The sequence below is a fragment of the Triturus cristatus genome, chromosome 7, assembly GCF_964204655.1.
Source record: "Triturus cristatus chromosome 7, aTriCri1.1, whole genome shotgun sequence".
Classification (NCBI taxonomy): Eukaryota; Metazoa; Chordata; class Amphibia; order Caudata; family Salamandridae; genus Triturus; species Triturus cristatus.
Genome location: NC_140590.1, coordinates 1,141,224,258 through 1,141,251,780, shown reverse-complemented (window position 1 = coordinate 1,141,251,780; position 27,523 = coordinate 1,141,224,258). Strand labels below are relative to the sequence as shown.

The 27,523-nt window shown below is 44.9% G+C and overlaps 1 protein-coding gene across 2 annotated transcripts in view; it reads right to left on the bottom strand.

Annotated features, from left to right (window-relative positions):
* The window catches only part of NSD1 (nuclear receptor binding SET domain protein 1), a 1,235,760-nt gene that overhangs the window by 403,990 nt on the left and 804,247 nt on the right, over positions 1-27,523 (bottom strand). For both annotated transcript variants that reach the window (XM_085618316.1, XM_085618317.1), the window contains exon 10: positions 24,008-24,120. In XM_085618316.1, coding sequence (XP_085474442.1) covers positions 24,008-24,120 — 113 coding nt within the window. The remainder of the gene's footprint in view (positions 1-24,007; positions 24,121-27,523) is intronic.

Sequence of the window (27,523 nt, the reverse complement as noted above, 5' to 3'; positions counted from 1 at the left end):
ATTTTGTTGGTCAAAGGGGTGATTTAGTATGGACGCCTGGACTTCAGGCTTGAACCCTGAGATCCTGAGCCAGGCATGACGACGAAGCAGGACACTGGTATTTATGGCTCTAGAAGCAGTGTCGGCTGCATCGAGGGCACACTTAATGGAGGTGTTAGTAATTAGCTTACCCTCCTGTATCAGGTCATGAGCTTTGCGTTTATGTTTTTCTGGGAGGTGCTGTATAAGAGCCTCAAGCTCATCGTAGTGTGCTCTGTCATAGCGCGCTTGTGTATTTGCAATGAGCCAAATGTTCGCAGCTTGTGAGGCGGTGCGTTTGCCAGACGCGTCTAGAAGTTTAGATTCCTTATCTGGCGGTGGGGCCTCTCCTGAGGACTGGGAGTTAGACCTCTTTCTAGCTGTGGACACAACTAGGGAATCTAAGGGAGCAGGGCCCTTAATGTATGTAGGGTCTGTGGGTGCCGCTTTATACTTTTTTTCTATTTTAGGGTTTAAGACCCTGGCCCTGACAGGGTCTTTGAACACCTCTGCAGCATGCTTGGTGACACCCTTAAGCATGGGCAAGATAGCTGTGGACTTGTCCTGAATATCAAATGTATCCAGTAAGAAGTCGTCTTCCACTGGTTCACTATGCATTTCCACCCCATGGTAGTGTGCTGCTCTCTGCACTAAGTGGTGAAACCCTAATGAGTCCTCTGGGGGAGACGGCCTGGATGGGTATAGGTCGTCCTGAGGCACATCCGGTATGTCAGGGTTTTGGTAGTCTTCCCATGGGTCTGGGGTCCCCGGTGGAGTGGGGTCCATGGGGGCGTCCGCCGGGTCATAATCTGGATCCCCGTAATCCGGATCTGGGGACGGGGTTGGGGAATGCTGAGGCAAAGGTGGCGGAGACCTGGGAGGGGGAGGGGGTGGAAGAGGTGGAGGAGGGGGAGGGGGAGGAGGAGGTAGTGGGGAGGGCACTCTGAGAGGAGAAGTAGCAGAGTCCTTCCGCTTGGGCGGTGGAGGAGGAGCCGGTGTGTCAAGACGCCTTTTCTTGACAACTAAAGTCAATAGCCCAGTCTTTGGATCCTTAAATAAGGTCTTTTGTAAAGGATCTGGTGGTGTAAAGAGGTCCAGTGGCACCGAATCGTCCGCTGGCGCCGATGTTTTCGGAGCTGAGGATTTTGATGGTTTGTTTGCGCCATGCTTTTTTGGAACCTCCGGTTTTTTCGGCGTCGAAGTAGTTTTCGGCGCCGGAGCGTCGGTGCCGAGGGATTTGTGTTTTGTCGGCACCGAGAGCCCAGGCTTCGGCACCGGTGGCTTCGGAGTCGAGCTGGGCGTCACTTTCTTCGGTGTCGGACGATGTTTATCGGCACCAGGCGTCGGCTGGCTCGAGCCCGAGCTGCCGTGAGACTTGTGAGGCTTCGACACCGGGCCCGAAGGTGGGGTGATAGAAGCTGTGTGCTTGGTTTTACCCAGGCCTGCAGGCGAGGGTGTAACCTGAGTCTCTTTGGTTTTGGGCGCGGGGGTGGGAGGGGGTAGAGTACTCACGACCCTCTGCGCCGGTGTGATGTCCTCCACGTCGGAGTCGTCGGCCTCGGAAGCGCTGACGACGTCTTCCTCCTGCTCGGTGTGTTGTTGCCCCGAAGCTCCGGTGTCGTCTCCGAAGATGTCCGGTGGAGCCGCGGTCGATGAGTGCGCCATGGTGCGTCGAGCTCTTCGATCCCGGATGGCCTTTTTGGAGCGAAAAGACTTACAGGCGGGGCAGTCTCTAGCCTCGTGTTCTGGGGAGAGGCAAAGGTTACACACCTGATGGAGGTCGGTGTGGGGAAATTTAGACCCACATTTTGGGCACTTTTTGAACGGAGTCCTTTCCATCGGCCGGGACCGGAGTCGAGGAGGGCCCGAAGGCCGGTGCCGATGTGCGGAATGGAGAAAAGTGCCGCTTCGAGAGATGAAGATAGATGAAGAAACTCGAAGAACGAGGATTTTCCGTCGAGGCTGGAACCGTAGAAGTTCGAAGCCGGAGCACGAAGTATCACATACGAGCCCGATGGCGGAAAAAAACAATCTGAGGATGGAGCCGAAGCCCATGCGCAGTACGGACCGAAGGAGGAGTCACCGAACTCGTGACTTCCAAAGACTGTCCAAAGAACAAAAACAAACTGCAAACATCCGGGCCCAACACCAGATGGCGATCTATGCTAAGTGTACAATCTGCAGCTCATATGCCTCGAACAGTTGTATATATCGACGTTATTTACCTTTCCAGTCTCTATGGGGAATTCTTTATGGATATAGTGTTCCTTAATCAATCTACAAGGCAATATAATTGTCCGTTTTTAGTTAATTAGTCAATATCTATGGAACATGTATACTGCACCTTATATTCATCAGTATTTACTCAAGACCCTCTTACCTATATCCCCATTCAATGCGCTGTATCAATTCCGCAGTGTCTCAAATTAACCACTCTTTTCTGGTTGCAACAACGATTTTACTGGTGACTCTCAATTTTGTCTCCCAGTCAGATACCTCGTTTGTGGCTGTAAGACATATGTATATATTATAGAATTTCTTATTTATTAGCCATATATTTATTTGACAGATGGAGACAAATCTCCATTTTTTACGACTTTAATCGCCTTCATTTCCCTTCAACGTTTCCAATACCTATTTGAATCCTAAAGTCAATCCTTTATATGTCATCTTGCGAGTATGATCGCACTCGGGGTAACTAAATTCTGCTGGGGGTCCTGTGTCTGCCCAAACATCAACTCCTTGACAATAGTATTCTTATTAGTATTCTGTCGTACCTCAACAAATAAACTGGTGTTTCGTGTACCGTTTTCCCACATATTAACTCATTGCGTGCCATGTTACAGCCCCGTAAATATCGACAAACCGTGCTGCGCTGAATCAGTTAACAGCGTTCTGCCCGAAGACCTCGTACGTCTTAGCCTTATTCTCAATAGGTCCCTACCATACTACAATTTGCATCTCACCTCTTATTCCGACGACACAAGCATTCCATTGGGGTTCATCATAGTCGGTTCTCGTATGCGTGCTACCTCTATTTAAGTTTGTTACGTATTACGTCACGTCGATAATGCGTCTCCCACTAATGACGTTTAATTGTAGCGACTTTTTAAGGACGGACTTGCTTATTTCAGCTTTTTTTTTAAACACAAACTGCGATGGAACTTTATTGCCGAATGTTTACCTACAAACTGTTACATGCCCATATAAGTTGTATCCCATGTTACAGCCCCGTAAATATTAACAAACCCTGCTACGCTAAATCAGTTAACAGCGTTCTGCCCTTAAAACTCGTATGTCTTAGCCGTATTCTCAATAGGTCCCTACCGTGCTGCAGTTTACATCTCACCTCTTATTCCGACAACACAAGTGTTCCATTGGGGTTCATCATAGTCAGTTCTCGTATGCGCGCTACCTCTATTTAAGTTTGTTACGTATTACGTCACGTCGCTAATGCGTCTCCCACGAATGACGTTTAATTGTATCGACTTTTGAAGGACGGACTTGCTTATTTCCGCTTTTTAAAAAAAATACTACGATGAAACTTTTTTGCCGAATGTTTATCTACAAACTGTTACATTTATCAACCCATATAAGTTATTTGTATCCCACTCAAATGTTTTTGCTAAATATCACTATCTTCGTTTTTGTGATTCATTGCCATCATGTATAATTTCGATCATGTTTGGTTTTTAAATGCACATCAACTTACCGCATCTTCGACACTTCCCCATCATTATGTAGAGCCCCGATATTTATATCCCGGTATTTTCCAAATAGTACTATAATCGAACCCATACATGGTCTCTTCACATCTATGCCCTTATTATTCATAGGCGCCTACGCTGGTAACAACACATCTTATTATCTCGACTTCTATACACAGCATTATGTTGGTATTTGGTTGTTTTCCCGCACTACCGTATTAACGGCCATATGAGGATCTTCTAGATCTATTCAGTTAATCCTCATATATTGCTATTATAGTGGTATACTCATGTCTTGTTTTTGCCATCTAACGACATTTAATTATATATTAATCCCTAGATATAGTATATAAATTATTTATTTCCCCTTTCATCTGTAGAATCCTTTTCTATTCCTATTGTGATAGTCACGACCACAGTTTTATTTTATGGTATTCGAGATAAGTGTGAATATAACATTCTTTACAGTGTAGACACTACTTTCTCGTTTTTTGTATGTACCGACGCTTATTGTATAGATCTTTAACCAATGTTATTCTAGGTTACAATTCGCATCCAGTCTTCCTTAGTGTTCAATCCTCTCTCTATCGTATCTAATAGTGAAATGTACCACTGCTCTCTGTTCTTTCTCTTTTTTTCGGGGTTGCCACCTCTTCTACCTGTAGTTATTTTTTCTGCTATGAACCATTCAAATTCCGCGTATCCATGTTTTACATCTCTATAGTGTTCAACTAGAGGGGCATTTTGTTTACCGGTTTTTAAAGCCGATCTATGTTCTATCAATCGGGATCTCAACTCACGGCCAGTTTCCCCGACATAGGCCAGATTGCACGGGCAGCGTAGGATATACACATTACTACTCCTGCAGTTATTCAGACTTTTCGATTTGATCGTATATCCATTATAAGTGAAACTTTGTTACTATACAGTTGTCACATATTGAACAATTGCTGCATTTGTTGTTTCCTAAGGCTATACTACCAGTTAGGGTGCTTTGTCTACCAACATTTGCATCTCTATATGTTTGTACTAGGTTTTTGCGTATATTATCATTCCGTTTCAACGCAAATGGAGGTCTAGGTAATTTCACTTCACCCTCGTTTAAAATATTCCAACTTGAATTAATGACGTTTTTCAGCCTATTGGTTATATTAGAATACTGACTCACAAAGACTAACTTGTTACTTGCGGCTTCTTTTTTCTTTTGTTTTTCACTTATATCTGGGTTTAGCATACTATCTCTATTATAGAAACGGGCTCTTTTGAATGAATGTCTAATGAGTTTCTTAGGGTAGCCTCTGTCAGTCCGTCCTTAAAAAGTCGCTACAATTAAACGTCATTAGTGGGAGACGCATTAGCGCCGTGACGTAATACGTAACTAACTTAAATAGAGGTAGCATGCATACGAGAACAGACTATGATAAACCCCAATGGAATGCTTGTGTCGTCGGAATAAGAGGTGAGATGCAAATTGTAGTATGGTAGGGACCTATTGAGAATAAGGCGAAGACGTACGAGGTCTAAGGGCAGAACGCTGTTAACTGATTCAGCGCAGCACGGTTTGTCGATATTTACGGGGCTGTAACATGGCACGCAATGAGTTAATATGTGGGAAAACGGTACACGAAACACCAGTTTATTTGTTGAGGTACGACAGAATACTAATAAGAATACTATTGTCAAGGAGTTGATGTTTGGGCAGACACAGGACCCCCAGCAGAATTTAGTTACCCAGAGTGGGATCATACTCGCAAGATGACATATAAAGGATTGACTTTAGGATTCAAATAGGTATTGGAAACGTTGAAGGGAAATGAAGGTGATACATTTAAAGTCGTAAAAAATAGAGATTTGTCTCCATCTGTCAAATAAATATATGTCTAATAAATAAGAAATTCTATAATATATACATATGTCTTACAGCCACGAACGAGGTATCTGACTGGGAGACAAAATTGAGAGTCACCAGTAAAATCGTTGTTGCAACCAGAAAAGAGTGGTTAATTTGAGACACTGCGGAATTGATACAGCGCATTGAATGGGGATATAGGTAAGAGGGTCTTGAGTAAATACTGATGAATATAAGGTGCAGTATACATGTTCCATAGATAGACTAATTAACTAAAAACGGACAATTATATTGCCTTGTAGATGGATTAAGAAACACTATATCCATAAAGAATTCCCCATAGAGACTGGAAAGGTAAATAACGTCGATATATAAAACTTTTTTTGATTAAAAACTCATGATGATGAAAGAACGCGACAGTAATAGAAGTGATATATGTCCTCTATTTTAGAAAAATTAAGGAAAATTATCCTAATATTCTTGATGACCAGTGGGAGAAGTCACAATACCTAATTTCCGAGTGCAGAAAGTATTTAACTGTGATCTATTACAAAATTGTGAGCAAGTATGATTGATATTAAGTGTGGGTGGAGCACAGTAGGGATTGAAGCATTTATGGATTATAAATGTTAGAAGAAAAATATAGAAGATTATGCTGAATTAATGGATAAAGAAGTTCGCTGTAATGAACGCCTAAGAGGGTGATACATAGAGATAAAGAATGATGTAGTATAGAACTGATTTAGCCGGATGTATATGCTTACTTGTTTATGGTCTTCTTTGTTTATAGGTCTGACATGTAACAGATGGTTTTAACTATATGAAATAAGGAGAATAAACTCAATGTCCTGAAGAAGGTGGTTCCAATAAAATATACCACTGAAACGCGTCGACGCATAATTAAATGTTGTTAAATTGGGCAAGAGCCAGTAGCAAATTATAGACCGGAAAAATCAAACTCGTGCTATATGCTGGTTACAAATCAAGCTTGATTAACACAGGAATGACATAGTGTATTGTCTTTATATTGTCTCCTTTTTATTTTTATATGTATGTTTTTATATTTCATACAACAATTGTGTACTATAAATGTATTTGTGAAATTGCTTAAGGTCATTTGATTGAACAAACAGAAGAATAAATCTATATGATTTTATTATCTATAAGTGCTTCACTTGTGTCCAACTTAAAGATTGTGTGTATGAATGATTAAATGAGTGTGAGAAATTTAATCTGCCCGTTATTCAAAGGAAAAATCTTTTTCTTAACTTTATGGTTCTGGGTGCTCCATTCCTTTGGATATAAGAGCCCCCTCTCCTTGTTATTCAAGGTTTTAGTCCAACACCGTCCAGCCAGCAAGGAGACAGACCGTACTTCTCTCCAGCTGTGGGCGATTTCTCGGGTGAAATTTGCACAATATGCAGTCATGGGGATGATGCCTGGTCCCCAGATAACATCTGTGGCCGCTGCACTTTTGTTACTCGACGTCGAATGCCTAGACGTCGAGGAAATCTGCGTCACCATCGGCGTCGATCGAGGGGATCTGCTATGGGAACGCCGTCACACTCTCGACGGTGGTCTCGACGACGATCGCCTACGGCGATGTGGAGACCTCGACGTCAACTTTCGCCGCCGGCCTGGTAATCTCGACGTCTTATCGCCTACGGTGATAGGGCAATCTCGACGCCGACCTCCGCCGTCGGCCTGGTGATCGACGTCGATCTCCCATGGCGCCGAGTCGAAGTCGATCTTCTTGACGTCGAGTGTTGGGACTTCGACGAAGCTCTCGACAAGCCCACTTACGTCGAGATCTTCGCCGTCGTGACTCTCGACGCCGACCCCCTCGAGGATGGCGGAGATTGTCTTGAGGTTGACGGAAGCCTCGACGTCAACGGAGACTTTTCAGGTCTGTCAGGACCCACAGCTTTCGAGCCCAAAGTGCTGTGCCTCAACGCCGACTTACTTGCATGCGGCGTAGAATCTCGACGTCGAGATGGTGATTCGTCCCTCGACGCTGAAGAGTGTCTGGGTCTCTTCGGCGAATCTCCTGTTACCTTCTTCTTTGTGGACTCAGGAGAGGTGGTATGTCGCCGTTTTCGGTGTTTGCTTGAAGAAGGTGGTTTGAAGACTCCATGGTCACCTCCATGATGGCTTCTGTCCTTCTCCAGCTGGGCATGAAGTTTTATGCGCTCTCTGTCACGCAGAGTCCGCCTGGAAAATTTCTGGCAGTGGGGACACTGGTCAGGATTGTGTGAGGATGGAAGACACACAATACACACACAGTGTGGATCTGCCAGTACCATCGTATTGCCACAGGAAGGGCATTTCCTGAATAAGGCAGGCATTCTGACTGGAAAAAACTTAGTGAGAGACCAAAAACCAGTAGAATAAGCCTTAAGGAGTCAGAAAATGTTGAGTTTTCTGAGAAGATATCCAATAAATCACTATCAGTCAATAAACTGAAGAGCTCAAGCTCAGGATCCTCATAGAAGGAGCCGGAAAAAAGAACTGAACTAACTGCCACCTGTGGTGCATCATGGGTGCAAGGGGCCTCCTGTAGATCTTAAAGGCACGGTACCCCTGCTCTAATGCCTTAAAGGCAAGGTGTCAAGTTTTCTTCGTTTCTTAGTACTCTGCTGCAGCCTACAGTCAAATGCCTGCAATTACAAGTTTGCTTTATGGCAATAAAGCATTATTGTACGACAATTGTTTAGTGCTTCCTTTTTTCCATATGGGTTAGGGGTACTACAATGCAAACCTATGTAATTTCAGCATTTTTGCCATGTTTGAAACATTTTAGGCTGCATGTATATGTTTTCACATATGCATATATATATGTATATATATGTATTTTCTATATGCTCCGGGATCCTGCACATGGGCGGGGATTATTCATAGATTAGGACTATTGATGAGTATCCCCTGGATGAGAAGGAGATTTATTTTTTGAGGAATGGCCCATCTCCATATGCTTTGAGGCTAGTTGTGAAAGCTGTAGAGTGTGTGCCCCCTCCCCTGTTTTTGTATGTAGCACATTGCTGTCATGTTGTCCGTACAAACTAGGACAGCTTTGTCTATTAGATGCAGTTGAAAGGCTGTCAATGCCAGAAAAATTGCTAGCAACTCCAAGTGGTTTATGTGGAGTTGTATTTGTTTTGGGGTCCACATGCCCTGAATGGTATGTTTTTGAAGATGAACTCCCCAACCAGTGAGCGATGTGTCTGCTGTTAGCACTATTTGTGGAACCGGGTCGACGAATGGCCGCCCCTTGGAAAGGTTTTGTATATTCCACCACTGTAGAGAGTGATGGTCCATCAATACCAGATCGGTTAGCTGACCTTGAGCCTGGTTCCACTGACGTGCTAAGCATTCTTGTAGTGGACGCATTTGAGGTCTTGCGTAAGGGACGATTAGAGTGCAAGAAGCCATCATGCCTATTAAATGCATGAACACTTGGGCTGGTAATGAGTGCTGAGGCTGAAATTGAGATACCAGATTTTCCATGTTGTTTATCCTGACTGGGTTGGGGTATGCTAGAGCTTTGCAAGTGTTTATGGTGCCTCCTAGGTATTGTTGCATGTTGGATGGCAGTAGGTGAGACTTGGTGAGGTTTACAGTGAATCTGAAGTTGTAAAGCAGGTGAAATGTTTTGTGAGTATGATGTATACAGCTGTGTCCAGGTAAGGGAAGACATGAATGAGTTGTCTTCTTGAATGAGCTGTGACTACTGCCAGACACTTGGTGAAGACTCTGGGTGCTGTAGTTACCCCAAACGGGAGAACTTTGAATTGGTAATGTTGTTCATCCACCACGAACCTGAGATATTTTCTGTGAGCCGGGTGAATGGGAATATGAAAGTAGGCATCCTTTAAATCCAGAGTGGATAGAAACTCGCCTTGCTGAAATAGTGGAAGCACCTGTTGGGAGTGTGACCGTGTGGAAGTGGTCTGATTGAATGTAGAGATTTAGCTTTCTGAGGTCTAACATAGGCCTGAGAGAGCCATCCTTTTTGGGGATTAGGAAGTAGAGGGAGTATACTCCTGTCCCTTGATGCTGAAATGGAACTGGTTCTATTGCATGTTTCTCCTGTAGAGAGAGAACCTGTTGTTTTAGGAGGGTGAGATGTTCTGGTGACATTGTATGTGGTCTTGGAAGAATAGCTGGGGAAATGTTTGTAAGCTCCAGGCAGTGACCATACTGGATAATTTGTAGGACCCCCTTGCCATTACAGCCAAAGGTAAGCATGACAATTACCCAGAGTATAGTTCCTAAGAGTAAGACATCCAGGAGATGAATGTGCCTGAGAAACCCATGATAGTTTCTAAGTCACTCTGGAAATTATGACTAAGACACCAAGACCTCTTATAGAGACCCACCCACAATGAGTGTAAGCTAAACAGACGACAGTACCTGAGGCTGAAAGCAGGACTTTCAGAAGACTGTGCGTAGGAGTGAGGCATCCAGAAGACAAATGCACCTGAACCACCAATGACCGTTTGCAAACTATGCTGGTGCTTGGGTCTGGCACACTTCCAAGACTCAGAATGGAACAACCATATATGACTTTAACTGAGACACCATGGTAGTTGTCCGAGATGCCCCGAGAATTCAGACTAAGACATGAGATACCTGCAGCTCTGTCCCTGGGTTGGAGAAATCTAGAGAGGGTATCAAAAGCAGTTTCCAAGACACCATGGTGACTGTACCTGAGGCATCCCTGACGACTCAGACAGACACCCATAGAGACAGTCTCAGAGTCTGAGACACTTCGCGGGCTTTGCCTAAGAGTGACATCCAGAGAACTCTACATGGAAGAGACATCCAACAGATGACTGCCTGAGACACCAAGTACTGTTTCCAAGACAAACTGGTGACTTTGTTTGGAACAATCCGAGTACTCAGAATAGGACAGAAACTGTGCCCAAAACATTCAGAAGACTGTGCCTGAGAGAGTGAGAGGCTGAAAGTGAGTGCCCAGCTGGAAGCTAGTTCTGTTCTGGGTGTCTCACTTCTAGACACAGTCTTTCATAGATCTGAGCTTGAAATACTTTGTACAGTTTTTCTAGATAACCTGGTGAATGCATCCGACACATCCCAAGCACTCACACTGAGACACCAAGAGAGGCTCTCTGGGAGTCTGAGACATACCGAGTCTGTACTGAGGAGTCATATGGAGTGAACAGATCAATAGCATGCAAAAACGTAATTTTCCACAAAAAGTGGCATAGCAGACATTGAAAGAACACATGTACGGACTTCTCTGTGACTGACGCTGGATGATTTTGAGGTAGGCAAAGCTCTCAAGTTTCCCAGTTCCATTTATAAGCAGCCCATTGAATCCATGTTTCCTCTGTTGCTTTCTGGATTTGTAGTCCTACTGATAGATTATGAAGTCAGGAATACAGCTTTAAGAATGCATAGGGAGGAAAACTGGGACTTAATGAACAGGGAAATGTAAAAGCTCTGGGAAGGCTTTCCTGCTAGACTAAGGCACTAAGCAGTATGAAAAAGAGTGACCGACTCTAAAAGGGATGTAGCAAAACAAGAGCAACTAGAAATCTTTTACAAGAAGTGTGACATACAGAACAAAGGACTTGGCTGAAGACATTTGAAGGAGAATCCTGTGCTTAGCAAATTTAGTAAAGAGTCTTAGTCGACAAAGAATAAATGAAATTGGAAAGGACCAACATATTTATACATCATAATCATTACAAACTTTTCAAGCTCTGTTGCTGCTTTTTACAGCAGCAAAAGTACTATTTCGGCAAGAGATTGTCCAGAATACTCTGCAGACGTACTAACAATTTCAAGTGTAATTTTTCTCGGAAATTATACTAAATAGCAAAATGGGAATCTGTGTAAACGGATAAGGAAATAGCACTTGCAAAGTCTTACCAATGGACAAGAATGCACTTTACAAATGTTAAATAACAATAATAATTAACAAAAGCATTAACCTCAAATGTTGTAGTCTTGCTTTTATATTATGCACTCCTTTTTTCAACTGCATCGTTCCAGGCATCAGAATGGAAAGGGGCAGTCCCCTCTGGATGCACAAGTTACTTACTTGTGTAATAACATATCTGTAAGAGACATTAGTTAGTGATAGATTCCTTACCTTAGAATATCCCCAGGCGTCAGACTGGATCCGGAAAGTTTTCGTCAGCAATACCCCTGCACGTCGGTGTCGTCGTGCCAGCGACGTACGCGGAGCCGCATCGTAGCCGCCGAGATGACATCGTCGAAGCTTCTTAGACGCGCCCATGCGCGCAGACGTCAGTTCTGTACACAACTTTATCGCACCAGGAGTGCAGAGCCATGCCAGAGACCGACTACAGGTGCAATAGGATTAGGGTCCTAAAAGGGATGACCTGAACCCTAGAGAACAGTTCGCAGAACGGGGAGGATGGGCGGGCGGTAAGGAATCTATCACTAACCAATGTCTCTTACAGATATATCGTTACACAACTAAGTAACTTGTGCATCTGAAAGTTCTGAGGACTGTTCGTCATACCGTGCTCTCTCTTTACTCAATGTTGATACTAAAATCTTCGCTTAAATACTGGCGAATAGATTGGTCCCTTTGGTCCCCCTGCTAGTAGCTCCTGAACAGGCCAGTTTTGTTCCGGTCCGCAACCGCACTTGTAAATTGCGCATGGTCTTTGGCGCACTACAGCACACTAAACCTGACATGGCGGCGGTAGCAGTTTTTCTTGATATGGAGAATGCCTTCGAATGGCCCTTCATGAGGCAGGTCTTACTACGAATGGGGCTTGGGGAAGTATTCCTACAACTGCTCTGGATATTGTATAGTTCACCTACTGCTAGGATAAAACTTGGGGACCTGGTGACGGACTATCAGTATTACTAGGGGTACGCGGAAGAGCTGCCCCCTTTCTCCGATCTTGTATGCTCTGGTAGCCGAACCCATGGCCTGCGCTCTTCGGGAGTACCATCGATATAAAGGTATACGAATCCCGTGCTATGAACTCATAGTGTCGACGTACGTGACCGACACGCTCCTCTACATTCGCGGCACCTCTCCTCTGTTCTATGAGAAATAGTCCATTTTGGAGGGGTCTTAGGGCTGAGATTTAACTGGTCAAAAACTATTATTTTGCCTCTTACTCCGTCCACTACTAACTTGGAGCCTGATTTCCCGCTGCAGTGGACAACTGACCCGGTGCGTTATCTTGGTGTCCAGGTGCACTCTAATTCGGAGGTCGATTTTAGAGAGAATTGTGGGGTGTTAGTGAGCAAACTTGAGGATGATGTGGACAACTGGATTAGTTTATCGCTGTCTCTTCTAGGCAGAATTTCTTTAATGAAGATGGTCATACTCCCTAGGTTCTTGTTCCTTTTTACGAATATTCCTATTGTCCTTCCTGGGGTGCTTTTCAAACGGCTCACTTCTATTCTATTAAAACTAGCCTGGGCCGGCAAACAACCAAGGGTCAAATGGCAGATCCTTACTTTACCCTATCACATGGGGGGCCTAGGGGCACCTGATCTCGATCTTTACTATAGAGCGGTGCAATGCGCACATGTTTCTCTTTGGATGCACGGTGCACCAGGCATCCCACTTCTTCACATTGAAAGGGAGGTTGCTTCCCCCCCCCGGCCTCTGCCCACGCTGCTGTTCTCGCCCCCTGATCGCAAGACGGGAATCCTGGACTCGATTAATGCCTCCACAAACGCCTGGCATCATCCTCTTAAAATGCAGTCGGGGGTCATACTGTATTCACCCTTCACTCCGTTGGAGTGGTGTCATTGGCTCCCGCTGTGCAGGGACAGAGGTGTTGTAAGAGCACCCGCTTCCATTAAAATCACTACAGTGGGGGATTTATTTGCAGGAGGCATCGCAAAGACCTGGGACGCTGTAGCGGTTGGCAAGGAGACACCCACTCTCTTAACCAAGTTTCAATTTCATTGGACTCGACATGCACTACTCCAGCTATTGGGAACTGACTTGGCTGAACCGCCAGAACTGACAGCACTTCCATTAGTTATACGAACTGACGCACCGACGAGACTAGTTTCCAAAATGTATAAACATACCATGTCCTATAAGGAAAATCTTTACACAAAGGCCCGCTTGGCATGGCAAAGGGATCTAAACACGGATATCGATGATGCAATGTGGGCATACTGCTGCACTAACACGAAAAGAGTTTCCCTCAACGGCAGACACCGACTGATACACTTCAGGTACATGAATAGAGTTTATTACACTCCGGATAGACTTTGAAGGTATGGTCTGAGAGACGACTAAGTGTGAGCGCTGTAATGAACAGGTGGCGGACTTCCTGCATTTGGCATGGTTCTGTCCGGGTGTGGCGAAATTCTGGGAGAGTGTATCTTTGAATTGTCTGCGATTACAGGGCGGCCGCTAGAGCTGGAGCCAGCCCTGGCGCTACTGGGATATTCAAAATATTTATCTCCAGAGATACGTAGGTTGATGGACATAGGGCTACTGATGGCCAAAAGTAGAGTCGCGATATGTTGGGCTAAGGGGCTGTTGCCTACGAAAACCCAATGGACGTCTGATATGCTCTACTGTTGTACTCAAACTGAGATTTTTCGCGAGCTCCTCCCTCCCCGCAAGAGGCCTAAGAACTTATGGGCGTTGTATAGTACGTATGTAGCTGCTAAGGAAGGCACCACTGATGCTGTGGAGGATGTGTGACGTGTTTGGACTGCACATTATTAGGTATTATAGCTGTCCCGTACTGTACCCAGAAGAGTTAGACCATCCTAGAGGCTTCTAGTCTGTAATGTTGGGAAGTGCGAGGGCCCATTAGTCCCTGGGATAAATGGTGTATGGGAAGGCAAGTTGGATTTTACATCTCTAAGTGGTAAGGATGGGTAGTAATATACTTATATGTGGTATTATATGCATACTGTACTGTGCTACTCTGTAATGTACTCCTGTCAGTATTTTGTTTTTTGCATCTACAATGCCTACTGCATAAGAAAGTGTCCTTTGTTTAATGTCATATGATATGACATGATGGTTTGAAAGGAAAAGTAAAGAAATAAAAAAAAAAAACTTGTGCATCTGAAAGAGACACGTTAGTGATAGATTCCTTACCTTAGAATACATACCCAAGCAATACCAACCCCGGTAGTGGGTCTGCGAAGTGAGATTACACCAGAAAGTCAGCGAACTGAACGGCCAAAGAAGCCGTCTCTCCGGACCTGACTGTCAAGGCAATAATGCTTAGTGAAAGTATGCAACGAGGCCCAAATGGCCGCATGACAAATGTCTTGCAGGAAGACACCAAGCCACAATGCTGTGGTAGCTGCTGTCGCCCTGGTAGAATGGGAGCGCAGCCCAACCGGAGGTTCTTTTTTAACCAGAGAGTAACAGGCTTTAATGTACAGGACAAGCCATCAGGAGATAGTTCGCTTGTGCACAGCCGGACCTTTCTTGACGTCCACGTAGCCAACAAAGAGCTGGTCATCCACCCAGAACTGTTGTGTGCGGTTGAGATAGAACGAAAGCGCATGTTTTGTGTCCAGACGGTGGAGCCTTTCCTCTTCTTTTGAAGGGTGCGGAGGCGGGAGGAAAGTGGGCAGAGTGACAGTTTGCCCGAGATGAAAGGCAGAGACTACTTTTGGTAGAAAGGAGGGACGAGGTCGAAGCACAACCTTAACCGGATGAATCGCCAGGAAAGGAGGTTTGCTGGAAAGAGCCTGGAGTTCACTCACGCGCCATGTGGAGAGGATAGCCACCAGGAAGACAGTTTTCAAAGTTAATAACCGCAAAGGACAGTTATGAAGAGGCTCAAAGAGAGCGCACATCAAGTATGTGAGAACCAGGTTCAAACCCCATTGAGGCGTCACAAAAGGAATAGGAGGGAAAAGGTGAATAATGCCTTTGAGAAATCTATTGACAACTGGGGACTTGAAAAGATAGGGCTGATCAGGCAGCCTAAGAAAGGCTGAAAGAGCAGAAAGGTAGCCCTCGATAGTGCCCAGAGCAGAGACCTGCTGGGCCAAAGAGAGAAGAAACAATAGGACCTCAGAAAGAAAGAGGATCTACAGCTTTCACTGTGCACCATGCCACAAATGTGCTCCCCCCACCCGACAGGCGTATACAGTTTTATTGGAGGGCCGCCGGGCCGCCAGAAATACATTTCAGACTTCAGGAGGCAAGTCAAATGGAATCAGCTGTCGCCGCTCAATCTCCACGCAAGGAGGTGGAGGCTGGACAGGTTCGGGTGGAGGACCGTCCCCTGTTCCTGCGACAGGAGATCCTCCCGAAGAGTCAATCGGATCGGGGGATCAACGCTCATACTGAGTAGCTCGGGTTACCAAACTCTTCGAGCCCAGTCAGGTGCCACAAGAATGACATGGGCACGGTCGCGTCTGATCTTCTTCAGCACTCTGGGCAGAAGTGGTATAGGCCGAAAGGCGTACAACAGACCGCAACTCCACTCGCGACGAAAAGTGTCTCCGAGCGAGTGCCGTCTTGGAAATTCCAACACACAGAACTGCTGACATTGCGCGTTCTCTTCGGTGGCAAATAGATCTAACCAAGGTTCTCTCCAGTGCTGAAAGAGACCTTGTGCAACCTCTGAGTGAAGACGCTATTCGTGATCCAACATGCACCTGAGGCTGAGTTCGTCCGCCCTAGCGTTCAGGGTACCTGTCATGTGTTGAACCACCAAGGAAATGCCTTGACGTTCCAGCCACGTCCAGGGACGTAGAGCCTCCTGACAAAGGGTCCACAACCCCACCCCGCCCTGCTTGTTGAAGTGCCACATGGCGGTGGTGTTGCCCGTCAACACCTATACTACTCTCCCCTTGAAAGAAGGAAGGAATGCTTTCAGTGCAAGTAGGATCGCCCTGAGCTCCGAAAGGTTGATATGGAGCTTGGACTCCGCCGGAGAACAGAGGCCTCTGATCTCCGCCTCTCCCATGTGGCCGCCCCATCCCAGGAGGGACGCGTCCGTCACTACTGTGTGCTCCGGTTGGGGAAGGGAGAGGGATCTGCCGCTGACCCAACGCGGGTTCGTGAGCCTCCACTGCAAGTCCTGTGCAGTGCCCTCCGAGATCTGGACGTAGTCGGACAGGTTTCCCCAATGCTGCGTCCACTGGAACTTCAGGTCCCACTGCAGAGCCCGCATATGCCATCCGGCATGATAGATCAGCAGGATGCAGGAGGCCATGTGGATCAGCAGCCTCAGGGTCTTCCTGACCGAAAACCAGGACCAGGGCCGAAAGAACGGAATCATAGCCCGAATGTCCCGGACTCTGTTCGGGAGGATAAACCCGAAACTGCGCCGTATCCAGAACCGCTCCAATGAAGAGGAGCTTCTGAGAGGGAATCAGGTGCGACTTCGGCACATTGATGGAAAACCCCAGCAAATGCAGGAGGTCGGCCGTAGTCTGGAGGTAGGAGACGACTGCCTGGGGTGAGCCTGCCTTCAGCAGCCAGTCGTCAAGATAGGGAAAGACTCAAACCCCTGATCGGCGCAGATGAGCTGCGACCACCGCCATCACTTTCGTGAACACCCGAGGGGCGCTGGTAAGGCCGAAAGGGAGCTGAAAGTGCTCGTGGCCCACCGTGAACCGTAGGTAACGCCGGTGGGCTGGCAAGATGGGGACATAAAAATAAGCATCCTGCAAGTCCAACGCTACCAGCCAGCCTTGCGGGTGTAGGGCAGACAAGACCTGAGCAAGCGTGAGCATCTTGAACTTCTCCTTCCGGAGGAAGCAATTGAGGTTCCGGAGGTCTAAAATAAGGCGCAGACCTTTGTCCTTCTTTGGAACCATGAAGTAGTGGGAGTAACAACCACGACCTACTTCTGGCGTTGGAACACGCTCGAAGGCCCCCTTGGCCAAGAGGGCCGCAACTTCCTGCTGGAGAAGTGCCAAGTGATCCCCCAACATGCGGTGGTACTGAGGTGGCATGGCTGGAGGGGTAGACTCGAAGGGAGTAGCCCCTTCGGACTATTTGAAGAACCCACCTGTCCGAAGTGATGGCGCGCCAGTGGGGTAGGTGATGGCGTCTGGTGGGCCTAAAACACTGGACTAGGAAGGTTTTCCGGCGGCGGTGGCAGGGGCGGTGGTAGATTGACCTGCCCTCTGTCCTCGGGACCCACCACGTCGGGCCCCTCCTCCGCGGCTGCGCGGAGACTGCTGCTGCGCATACCTGCGGGTCTGAAAGGAACGCGATTGGGCGCCTCGACCCTGACCTTGAAAGGAGCAAAAAGTGGACCCTGAGGGAGTGAGCGTGGTGGCGAGACCCAAGGACTGGCCGTAGCCCGAGAGCCCTTAAAGCGTTCCAGTGTGCTAGCCGCCTGGTCACCAAAGAGGCGTGTGCCATCAAAGGGCATGTCCAACAAAGTGTTCTGAACATCCCCAGAGAAGCCAGTTGTTCTGAGCCAATCGTAACGGCGGAGCACCACCGTTGAGGAAAGTGCCCTGCCGAGTGAATCGGCCGTGTCAAGTCCACAACGGATAGTGAATTTAGCAGCATCTCTCCCCTCGGTAATTGCCTGGGAGAGCACTGCCCAAGCTTCCACAGGGCACTGAGGCAGAACCTGTGCCACCATGTCCCACACAGAATGTGAGTAGCGGCCCAACAGGCACACAGTATTCACCGCCCGCAACCCTGAACTGGCAGAAGTGAAAATCTTTTTTTCAAATTGCTCCAGTTTCTTAGATTCCTTGTCCGGAGGGGTAGAAAGGAATGCGCTCGGCGAGGCAGAAGCCTGGACAACCAGACTCTGAGCCGTCGGGTGTTGCGTGAGAAAGCTGGGGTTGCCTGGCGCCGGGAGATAGCGGCGCACCACACCCTTATCCACAGGTGCCCCAGTGTTGGGTTTGTTCCAGGTGCTCAACAGGACATCGGTCAGTGCCTCGTTGAAGGGCAGTAGCTGCTCTGCGGAGGACGACGCTGGATGCAGTACCTCAGCAAGGAGATTGGTCGTGATAGGCACAGAAGGGAGCTCGAGGTTAAGAGCCTGAGCTGCCCTACGCAACACCACAGAAAAAGTTCCAACCTCCTCCATAGCCACGGACGATGGGGACAGCGTACCAGGGTGTGGTGAGAAATCCATATTCACTGGACCCTCCATGTCGCCTTCCCATTCAGGCTCATCCTCGCATTTAGCTGCGAGAGGGTCCTCAGACCCCTCCCAGTACTCCCCTTCATCCACCGGTTGTTGAAGAGGCCGGTAAGGAAGAGGTGCCCGAGGAAATGGGACAAACTCCCCACCAAGAAATGGAATCGGGGGGTAAGAGACCAATTCTGGTTCGGCACAGATGAGATTTAAAAACAAGTATTTGCAATGTAATGCAATAGGTCTCGCATTACAAAACTTTCATAAATGCGATACCTATTGCATTACAAAAGCTTCTTAGCAAAAGCACCCCATGCCGTACTTTTAGTTTAATGTCGGCTGCGCCCCTTTCCTTAGACAAGCCCAGTCTAAGTACAGAAACACGGCTACCATTAAAGTGAAAGCGCAGAACTGATTGCTTTTACAAGAAAAATAATTTGTCAAGTTGACAAATTAATTTTTTTTGTAAAAGCCAGCCATGCTGCGCTTTTTCTTTGATGGCAGCTGCGCCTCATCTAAGGAAAGGGGTGCGGCCGCTGTTTAAGAGAAAGTGTGGCATTGGGCAGTTAAAAAAACACAAAGCGAACACATGGAGAAAAAAAAAAAACATGCCGCCGCATTTGCCTCCGCAAATAAACCAAAGGAGCAGCTGCCACGTGCTATGGGAAAATAAAAAAAGCGTTGAGCGTTTCCTGCCATTTAACAAAATAGTGCTCGGAGGCTGTAATTAAAGCCTACTGAATAACAACACATGTAACAGGGGGTGTAGCTATGGGAGGTTACAAATTGAGACAAGGCGGTACTAAGGAGTGACTACTAAGTCTATTGACAAATGAAAAGCCACAGTTTCCATAGGACAATGACAAGCCAAAGAAAAATATAGGTGGAGAGTGTGCATAGCTTCAAGTCCATACCCGAATACAGCATGCCTCGCAGAGCAGCGCATGCGCTGCCCAGGCTCGATTCTAACATGCAGATCTTTTGGACTTAGTTTGTCTTTATACGCTTGTTTATGACTGCACTGGCAGAGATTAGCCAGGAAATCAACCTCACCAATCACACATGAGCAAAGATCAAGGCATTTAGGCCACACAAGGGACAAGTTTGGCCAAGAGAAGGGGGAAGATTTGGGCTAATGGGCAGAGATGTCGACTTTGCATCTAGGGAACCAAAATCGAGTCTCAGTGGGTCTTTACTGACGTCATAACTAAACTGTACGAAGAAAATGTCAGGTTTTTATAAAGGTGTATAAACAACGAAAGAGTGATTAACATTAGACTGATAGAGCCAATATAATAGAACAGCGTGGGAAAAACAAAAAGATTTTTTGTAAAAGAACCCTCACTCACCAACCTGGTTGGTGACATGCTTCATCGGGTTCCCACCAAGGAGGCCGAATGCCTCCCTGGTGTGCTACGACGCCTGAGTTACAGCGGAGCTGGTTTCTTGAGGGAATAGTGGTGGAAAATGTGAATTAAAAGGTGGATGGTTTTAACAGATAACTTTTTATTCTAGGTAAACCTGCGACCATTAAAAATCAAGTGGGACGGACAAAGACTGGCTGGTTAGGATAACGAAGGTTGTCCGGTTTTAGAATCAGTGAAAAGATATGGTCAACATGTTTCTGCTTGTATTGCAAGTTAGCTAAGCATTCTTCAGGACCAGTTGAAATTCCACGGCGGTATGCGCACGCTAAGGCGCACCCTAACCTGTGGAATAGTGCTAGTGGTAAAACTTACGGTTCTACCGATTGGCCTCCTGGCATATCCTGGGTTACTAAATTCTGTAGGAAAAAAACACAGACAAAACACACATAAACAAATACATGTGACCTGTTGGTTGCTTGCTGTATTAGCAATGATTAAGTGTAAAATAAATTTGGTAATCCCGTGCTGTGGAGAGGGAGTGGGTGTATTAACAATTGAGCCACTGCTGCCCCTGGGGCGGGCATTCGCGTATTGAGTTTAGCGTCCACTCTCGATCAATGTTCGAGGGAACTGTTTACAGGTACACTACCTGTGTGAAGAAACGACATTTTATAATTAGAAATGACTAGCAAAAATATGCTTAAGTAGTGGCTGTTGGCCGATGTACTGCTAGTGATAGCTGACTCGTGAAAGTGTTTAGCATGCCACTCGAGCGCCCCCGATATCTGTCAAGCGCTGAGGCTTAGGTGCATGCGCAACTGGAATAAAATAAAATAAAACAGTAGCATAGGGAAAATAATGGTCCGCTTACTCGTAAACAGTGAACGTTATACGTCATGGGTCCGATAGAGGGGTAGTGAGCTATAGTATCTAAAAGAAGTAACAAGCAGATAGATGAGTTAAAGCTTGGAACTCGGAATTAGTGTCCGCTGGACGAGTAACCGTATGCCCCTAAGAGGACCCAAACTTACTTCCATGCTCGCACACTCCCGCGGTGGACCTGCCGTTGTCCTACTCGGCCCGGATATTACTGTGTTACGGCTAGAGCCGGAAGTAAGTAGCTGGTTGTTTGGGTCACGTGACCTCAAATGTGTACGCGTGACGTCTATAGTCTCTGTTAATAGTGCATGAACAACTAGAACGTTGCTGGGTGAGTTAGTGTATTATAAAAGAACTTTATTAAACCATACCGGAGACATATGAACATGTCAAGGCGAAGTTTGTTACGTATTGATAGCGATTCTCTACGATCATTATAGTACCCCGCTAGAGAATCTGATACAGCGCTTAGATGGATAAACTAGCGTCCATTCTTAACAGTAGAAAACTATTTCTACAAGAAAGTAATTATTACAACAAGCACCATCATGTTATATAAATATAATTTTTTTTTATTATAAGAGGATATATTTAAGTAAGGGACGTGTGAAATAAACTCCTAAGAATTGCTTGATCCACTTGCATATCTTGCCTCATATCTCTGTAAATACAGTAAGACCTGGAAATTAGTTTACCTTTCAAAGTCTTGGTTGTATAAAAGAATTGTAGTCAATTGTGGCATTTGCAACTGATTTCTAACAGACTTACTGTGCTCTTCTAACGTATGAATTTTTTTAAACAATCCATGTGCCAAACTTGCCTAATTCCTTGTTGTTATTTTCATAGGTCGGACTGGGACAGAAAATCGGCCTGGGAACCAAAATAAAAGTGCCCCCGTCATTGTATAAGACAGCTTAAAAGTTGCCTATTCTTCCAAATTGAGGCAGCTTTGAACTTGTAGAGACACACTGAATCTGAGCTTGCTGCAGGCAATGTTTGTTTTAATATCAGGAAAATCAATGGTAAAAACCAGCTAAGGAGACCATAAAATAGGCCCATAAACACCCTAAAAAAATGGCCAACACACTGAACGGTCATACTAGCCTGTGGGGCACAGCTCATTTCCCTAAAGACCCTGATGTGGCTTCGGAGGGCCATGCTAATCCTCAGAACTGAAGAGCTTCAATATCTGGTACTCGCTTCGGTTATTTCAACCCGAGTATGATCCGAATACAAATCCAGGGTGGGTGAAAAAGGAATATGGCCATTTTGGGCATACATGTAAAGAACAAGTGCCCACCTACAGCCAGCACAAACGCAAGCAATACCGGTGGACAGAGATTTGATGTGCAACCTTAAAGGCTATTTACATTCCAGCCACTAGGTATCACAAGAAAACCAGGAAATAAGAGTATTTTCAAAATAAATAATAGAATATTAGTTCACTGTCTATTCCTCAAAAACAAGTCCCACATCAAAATGACAAGGTCCAGTTTTCAGGACCTTCCACACTCAACTCGGCAACCAAACAAATCAAAAACAATTTGAACGTAGGGCTAAGGTGTGTATTGTGGAGCATATGCTAAATTTATACTGGTGCCTCATGACAGATGGGTCAATCCACAGTCGATACCCAAAATGCAGAGTGTGAACCCAAATAAATTCCTAAAATACAGAAAGTCACGATTTTAAAGTTTCATATCAGACCATGGCTGAAATCAAATGTAAAAAATGTACTATGACAGCAGAGACAATCTTCATAAATTACTTCACTACACTACAGTACAGAAGGACCGTTTGACAAACTTCAGAGAATTTTCCAAGAGTTATTTATCAGCATTAAAAAAAAATTTAAAAACTTAAAACCCTTTTATCTTACTTAAATTTTACCTTACTTAATAATCAGGAATTTAACTTGGCTGAGATTGATATCTATTTCTTCTCTTCCTTCATTCAAACACGCTTAAGCACTCGTACGTCTTACAAGATAGGTCAAGATTCTTTAAGTAAAATTAGCTGTTTACTTACAAATTAAGACCCAGACTAAGGAGAACACTCTATGGCCTCACAAAGAATGAAAACTAGGAATGGAAAAAGAAGGAAAAGATTTCCCTTATGGTTTTAAATCATTTCACTCATCTAGAATATGCCCGAAGAATAAAGAGTAAAACTCCACTCTGGGAGTCGCCATTCCATAAACACCCTGGAAGTTCTAACTGGAAAGTTTGGAAATACCCACCAACCTTTACGTTTGAGTCTGTTCCCAAACATTGCAGCCCTGGAAATTGACTCCATTTAGCAGGAACTAAAACTTTTCCAAGATTGGGGCGGGGGGGGCAGGGCGGGGAATCAGACACACTCAAAGTTGTTAGGGTGCTGAAAAAATATATTCCCTACTGGTTGGGAATAATAAAAAAAGAAAGAAAAATAGTGTGTTCCTGCACAAAGTCGATGAAGGTGGTTCACCATGTGCAACTGCACGTAAAATTGCCCATCCAGAAATACCTCAGAATTGTCAGAAAAAGGAACTCATACAAGTCAACCAGCTTTGTGAATTACTTAAAACTTTAAATAGGTACCAATACTAGGTTGGAGACCTGCAGGTGCAGGTTTACAAATTCTTTCTGAACTCGGTCCTACGTTTTTAATCTCACCACCAGATTATTTTTGAATTTTAAGAGAAATGCGAGAACATAATATAGAGAAACTATTAAGTTAAATGAAAGGCAGGGATTCCTTCAACCAATCCACATTAGCTCTAGGTTATCAATGCTTTTGGATTTTAATAGTAAAAATCGTCAAATTTTAAGCAACTAAAGCAATAAAACAGAAACTATTTGTCACGATCAGCTGTCGTTCCTTTCGGTCACAGACCTTTTTTTAAAATTATGCCTGTGTTTTCTGAACTGAACTTGATCGCTCCGTTTCCAGTTCATATTTCATGAACATGGAAAGGAACTGCCACACTTGGCACAACCTCGAAGTTAGGAATTGTCAATAAGACTGCCACTGTCTTGCTTTAGCTGGCACAAATTTAGCCCCAGAGAAGACACAGCAAACCCACATATTTTATAGCAGTAAAATAAACTTTTGTCTTGCCAAAAATAAATTTACCTCTAGATAAGAAGTCTCATCAACTGTTGTCTTTAACTTCCTTTCTCGTGGTAGTGCGGCTTTGGAAGATTTAAATCTCCTCCTCCTTCGCTGCGAGTTGAAACGGATGACGACTAAGGCAAAAATGAAGGGGTGGTAAAATTAGTCTAGAAAAGAAACTTTATAATAAGCAATTTATTTTCAGCGAGAGGTTTCAGAGAAAGCAAGGACTATGGCGCACAAGCAGAATACCAAAGTTGGTTTTAAATGGAAATGAAGAACTGATGCTTCACGGTGCCGCCAGTAAAGAGGTGGACCACAAACCTCTGAAAGAGTCCGAGTTGAAAACCCAAACAGTACAAATATAAAACAAATAATGGGCACACGTAATGGATAAACAATTGATACAATGATGAACAAATATCTTGAAGTCGACACCTGTGGTTCCGTTAGAGCAGTTTATGTCAGAGATATTCGTGAGAAAAACAACAACGCCAGCCGACAAGTGTTTCGTCAGCAGGTTAGAATGACGCAGGACGCTTTTTCAGGTACTGTTTACCGCGTTTTTTGCTCTCCACGTCAGTCACTGTCGTGCATGTTTCTTCACTTGGTCTTCATTTCAGGCCCCTGCCCTGCTAGCCCTCCACTCGCACCTCTTTTCTTGCTATCGCCTTTCAATTTCGAATATCGCTCACCATTGTAAATGCACGCAGCTCAATTGTGTATGTAGTAATACATGGTATACATTGTTTTTCCAATTTACTCTTATATTCCTATTGCAAATTCTTGCTGTGCTATTTATGGAGGCCACTTACGGCAAGAGCTTTCATGATGTTTGTAATGATTGCCACTCCGTTCATGCGGAACACTTTTATATGTTTCGTTTTTCCAAACCTTTTGCTCCGCATTCGTGATTTTAACGCCACTTGTCTACATTGTGCGCGCACTATCTTGTGTTTATCCATTCATTTTCCACGCCCACCTCTCGTTCTCTGTTATTGGTGCACACTGCTGTACGCGCTACATGTCTAATTTACAGATTGGAGACCTTCTCTCGTCGAGAGGATTTTCTTCACAGTTATCTCCACCGTTAACTTGTATGTACACTCTACTGTAATTTACTATGAAAAAAACCTTCCTTTTCCCTTCTCTTCCCCTCCCATCTTTTATGTTCTCTCATATAACAGGTCTTTTAAGGGTTTCCACTGTTATTAGGGTTTGTGTGATGTTACTACACCACTTCAAGATGTTTTATTCATTTTCTCACATCATGATTGTATTACATTACATTATTTCTAGCTCTGAAGAGTCACAGGCACTGACCTGCTGACGAAACACGTGTCGGCTGGCGTTGTTGTTTTTCTCACGAATATCTCTGACATAAACTGCTCTAACGGAACCACCGGTGTCGACTTCAAGATATTTGTTCATCATTGTAGCAATTGTTTATCCATTACGTGTGCCCAGTATTTGTTTTATATTTATAATAAGCAAGAATGGGTTCTCCAGAAATTGTATTCTCCCGAGTCATATGTATAGCCTCACTTTGTTACTAGGAGACCACTTCTGTAACATCTTCATTATTAGCATATTTTTCTGAGTACGAAGAAACAATTGCTCCCAAGTCCCAATACATACAAAGTCTATAAAAAGTAGTAAGCTGGAGACATCCAACTTTCCTCTGGGAGCAATAACAGGAACTTGAGACACCTCAAGTCAGAAAGGATATCAACCAGTATTACAAAATTAACACACAAAAATCTCTCATATCTTTAACTGTTATATTCCCAAGCTAGGCCCATATAGTGGAGCACCTTATTTCTTACATTGTCCTCACAAATAACATTTTCAGCTGTGACCTTTTGCACATATTTGCATGCACGACAATGTTACATTTGTTTCCCTGAAAGTAAACCTGTTTTCACATCTAGCTTCGCACAACATTATCACAACACCGTGAATATCATGTACAAGGTGTCGTTTCATACTATGTGCAAAGGTCATCACTATCTTTATCCACGGGGAGATAGGGCTATCTACATATCCATCCCATTGTTAATCTATACGCACATCGAAAGGCTGCTCTCTATTATAAAACCGGATAGATTAGCAGAGGAGGCACCTCTGCTGACACCGAGATCCTTGCATGCAGAGAAATCCTCACACAGCGGCCTGACATCTCGTGACGGGTTTCCGGTTCGAGACCAAGATGGGGTCCTTCAGTCTATCCCATCAGGTAATGGGGTTGATTCGTCCCTTGGGGGGAGATTCTTGGCTTTACACCTACACACACTCTAGGTATACTTAGAGTAGACTTCGCATTGTGGGAGTACGCTTGATTACTGTCTTGCTTAATATGCCTGCATATGTACATTGTTTCAGCACCATGGTAGAACTATTTACGCTTTTGGTACTTGTAATCACGTTTATCTGCTTCTGTCTACTAATCATTGCAGCACACGTATTTTATGCAAGAATAACTTTGGTTCAATAAATATTCTTGAAAACATCCCACTGTGTATTCTCTGTATATTTCTCTGAGAATAAGTGACTGAGCGAAAGGTTCTGCACAGTTTCCACAATCCCCGAGGGGTCAGGGTTGGCATGTTCACTGGTTGCCAGAAAACCATTCCCTCTGTGAGCTAGCTGGTCTCTAGGCCAACATATCCTGCGGGGGTGTCCGGAATGAGTCTAGACACCTAGCCCTTATTTTATGTTGTCCAAACAATGTGCAGATCCTACAGATTGGTAGAAACTACACAACACAACATGGACCATGCAGGGAAGAGACTTTAGGAGGAGAGTTGGAAATGATTCACTTTCAGATGAATAGAGTTTTGTATACTGCTCTAATACCTTTGGGTTACGCTGTGCCTGATGCAACTGAAAATAAAGCTAAAAACAAGATTCAACTACTCTGGATTCTGCTCTGCGGTATGTTTGACAATGTATGCACAAATAGTAGTAAAATTATTTCTGTCTTGAGAGCTTAAAATATGACTATAGTGCAATCATAGCAGCGTTTTACCTTGTGGAATAAGGCCAGGATTTTGAAAAGTTACTTTCCTTTTAAACTACGATTTAGCACCCTTAGTACCCGTCATAGATTTATGTGCGTTTAAATTGCTCTGGATGTGAATTCTCTGCATATTTACAACACGATTATTGAAGATATGCATTTAATAAATTAATCTTCGTAGCCTTTCCACCAAATGCTAAGTATATATTTTGAGCATGCGGCAAAATTATACAAAGTGGAGGAATATCCAAAACAGGCCAGGGGGCATATGTAGCCAAAGTAGTAAAATATGATGAAGTAATTGGCAGAGCACCTCGCTGACCTAACTTGGGGTCTCTTCACATGGAAAACCTTTATATTTGTACCAGAAACAAAATCTTGGCCAGGTCAGTCCAGCTTTAAGTAAGAGCTATCTGGCTCTACTTCGATTTAACGGTGTTTGGTTCTCCGACCAGTTTCGGCCCTTGCAGACCCAGCTCCGATGTGGTCTGAGGCTCCTAGTCTTGTTCCGAGAATGG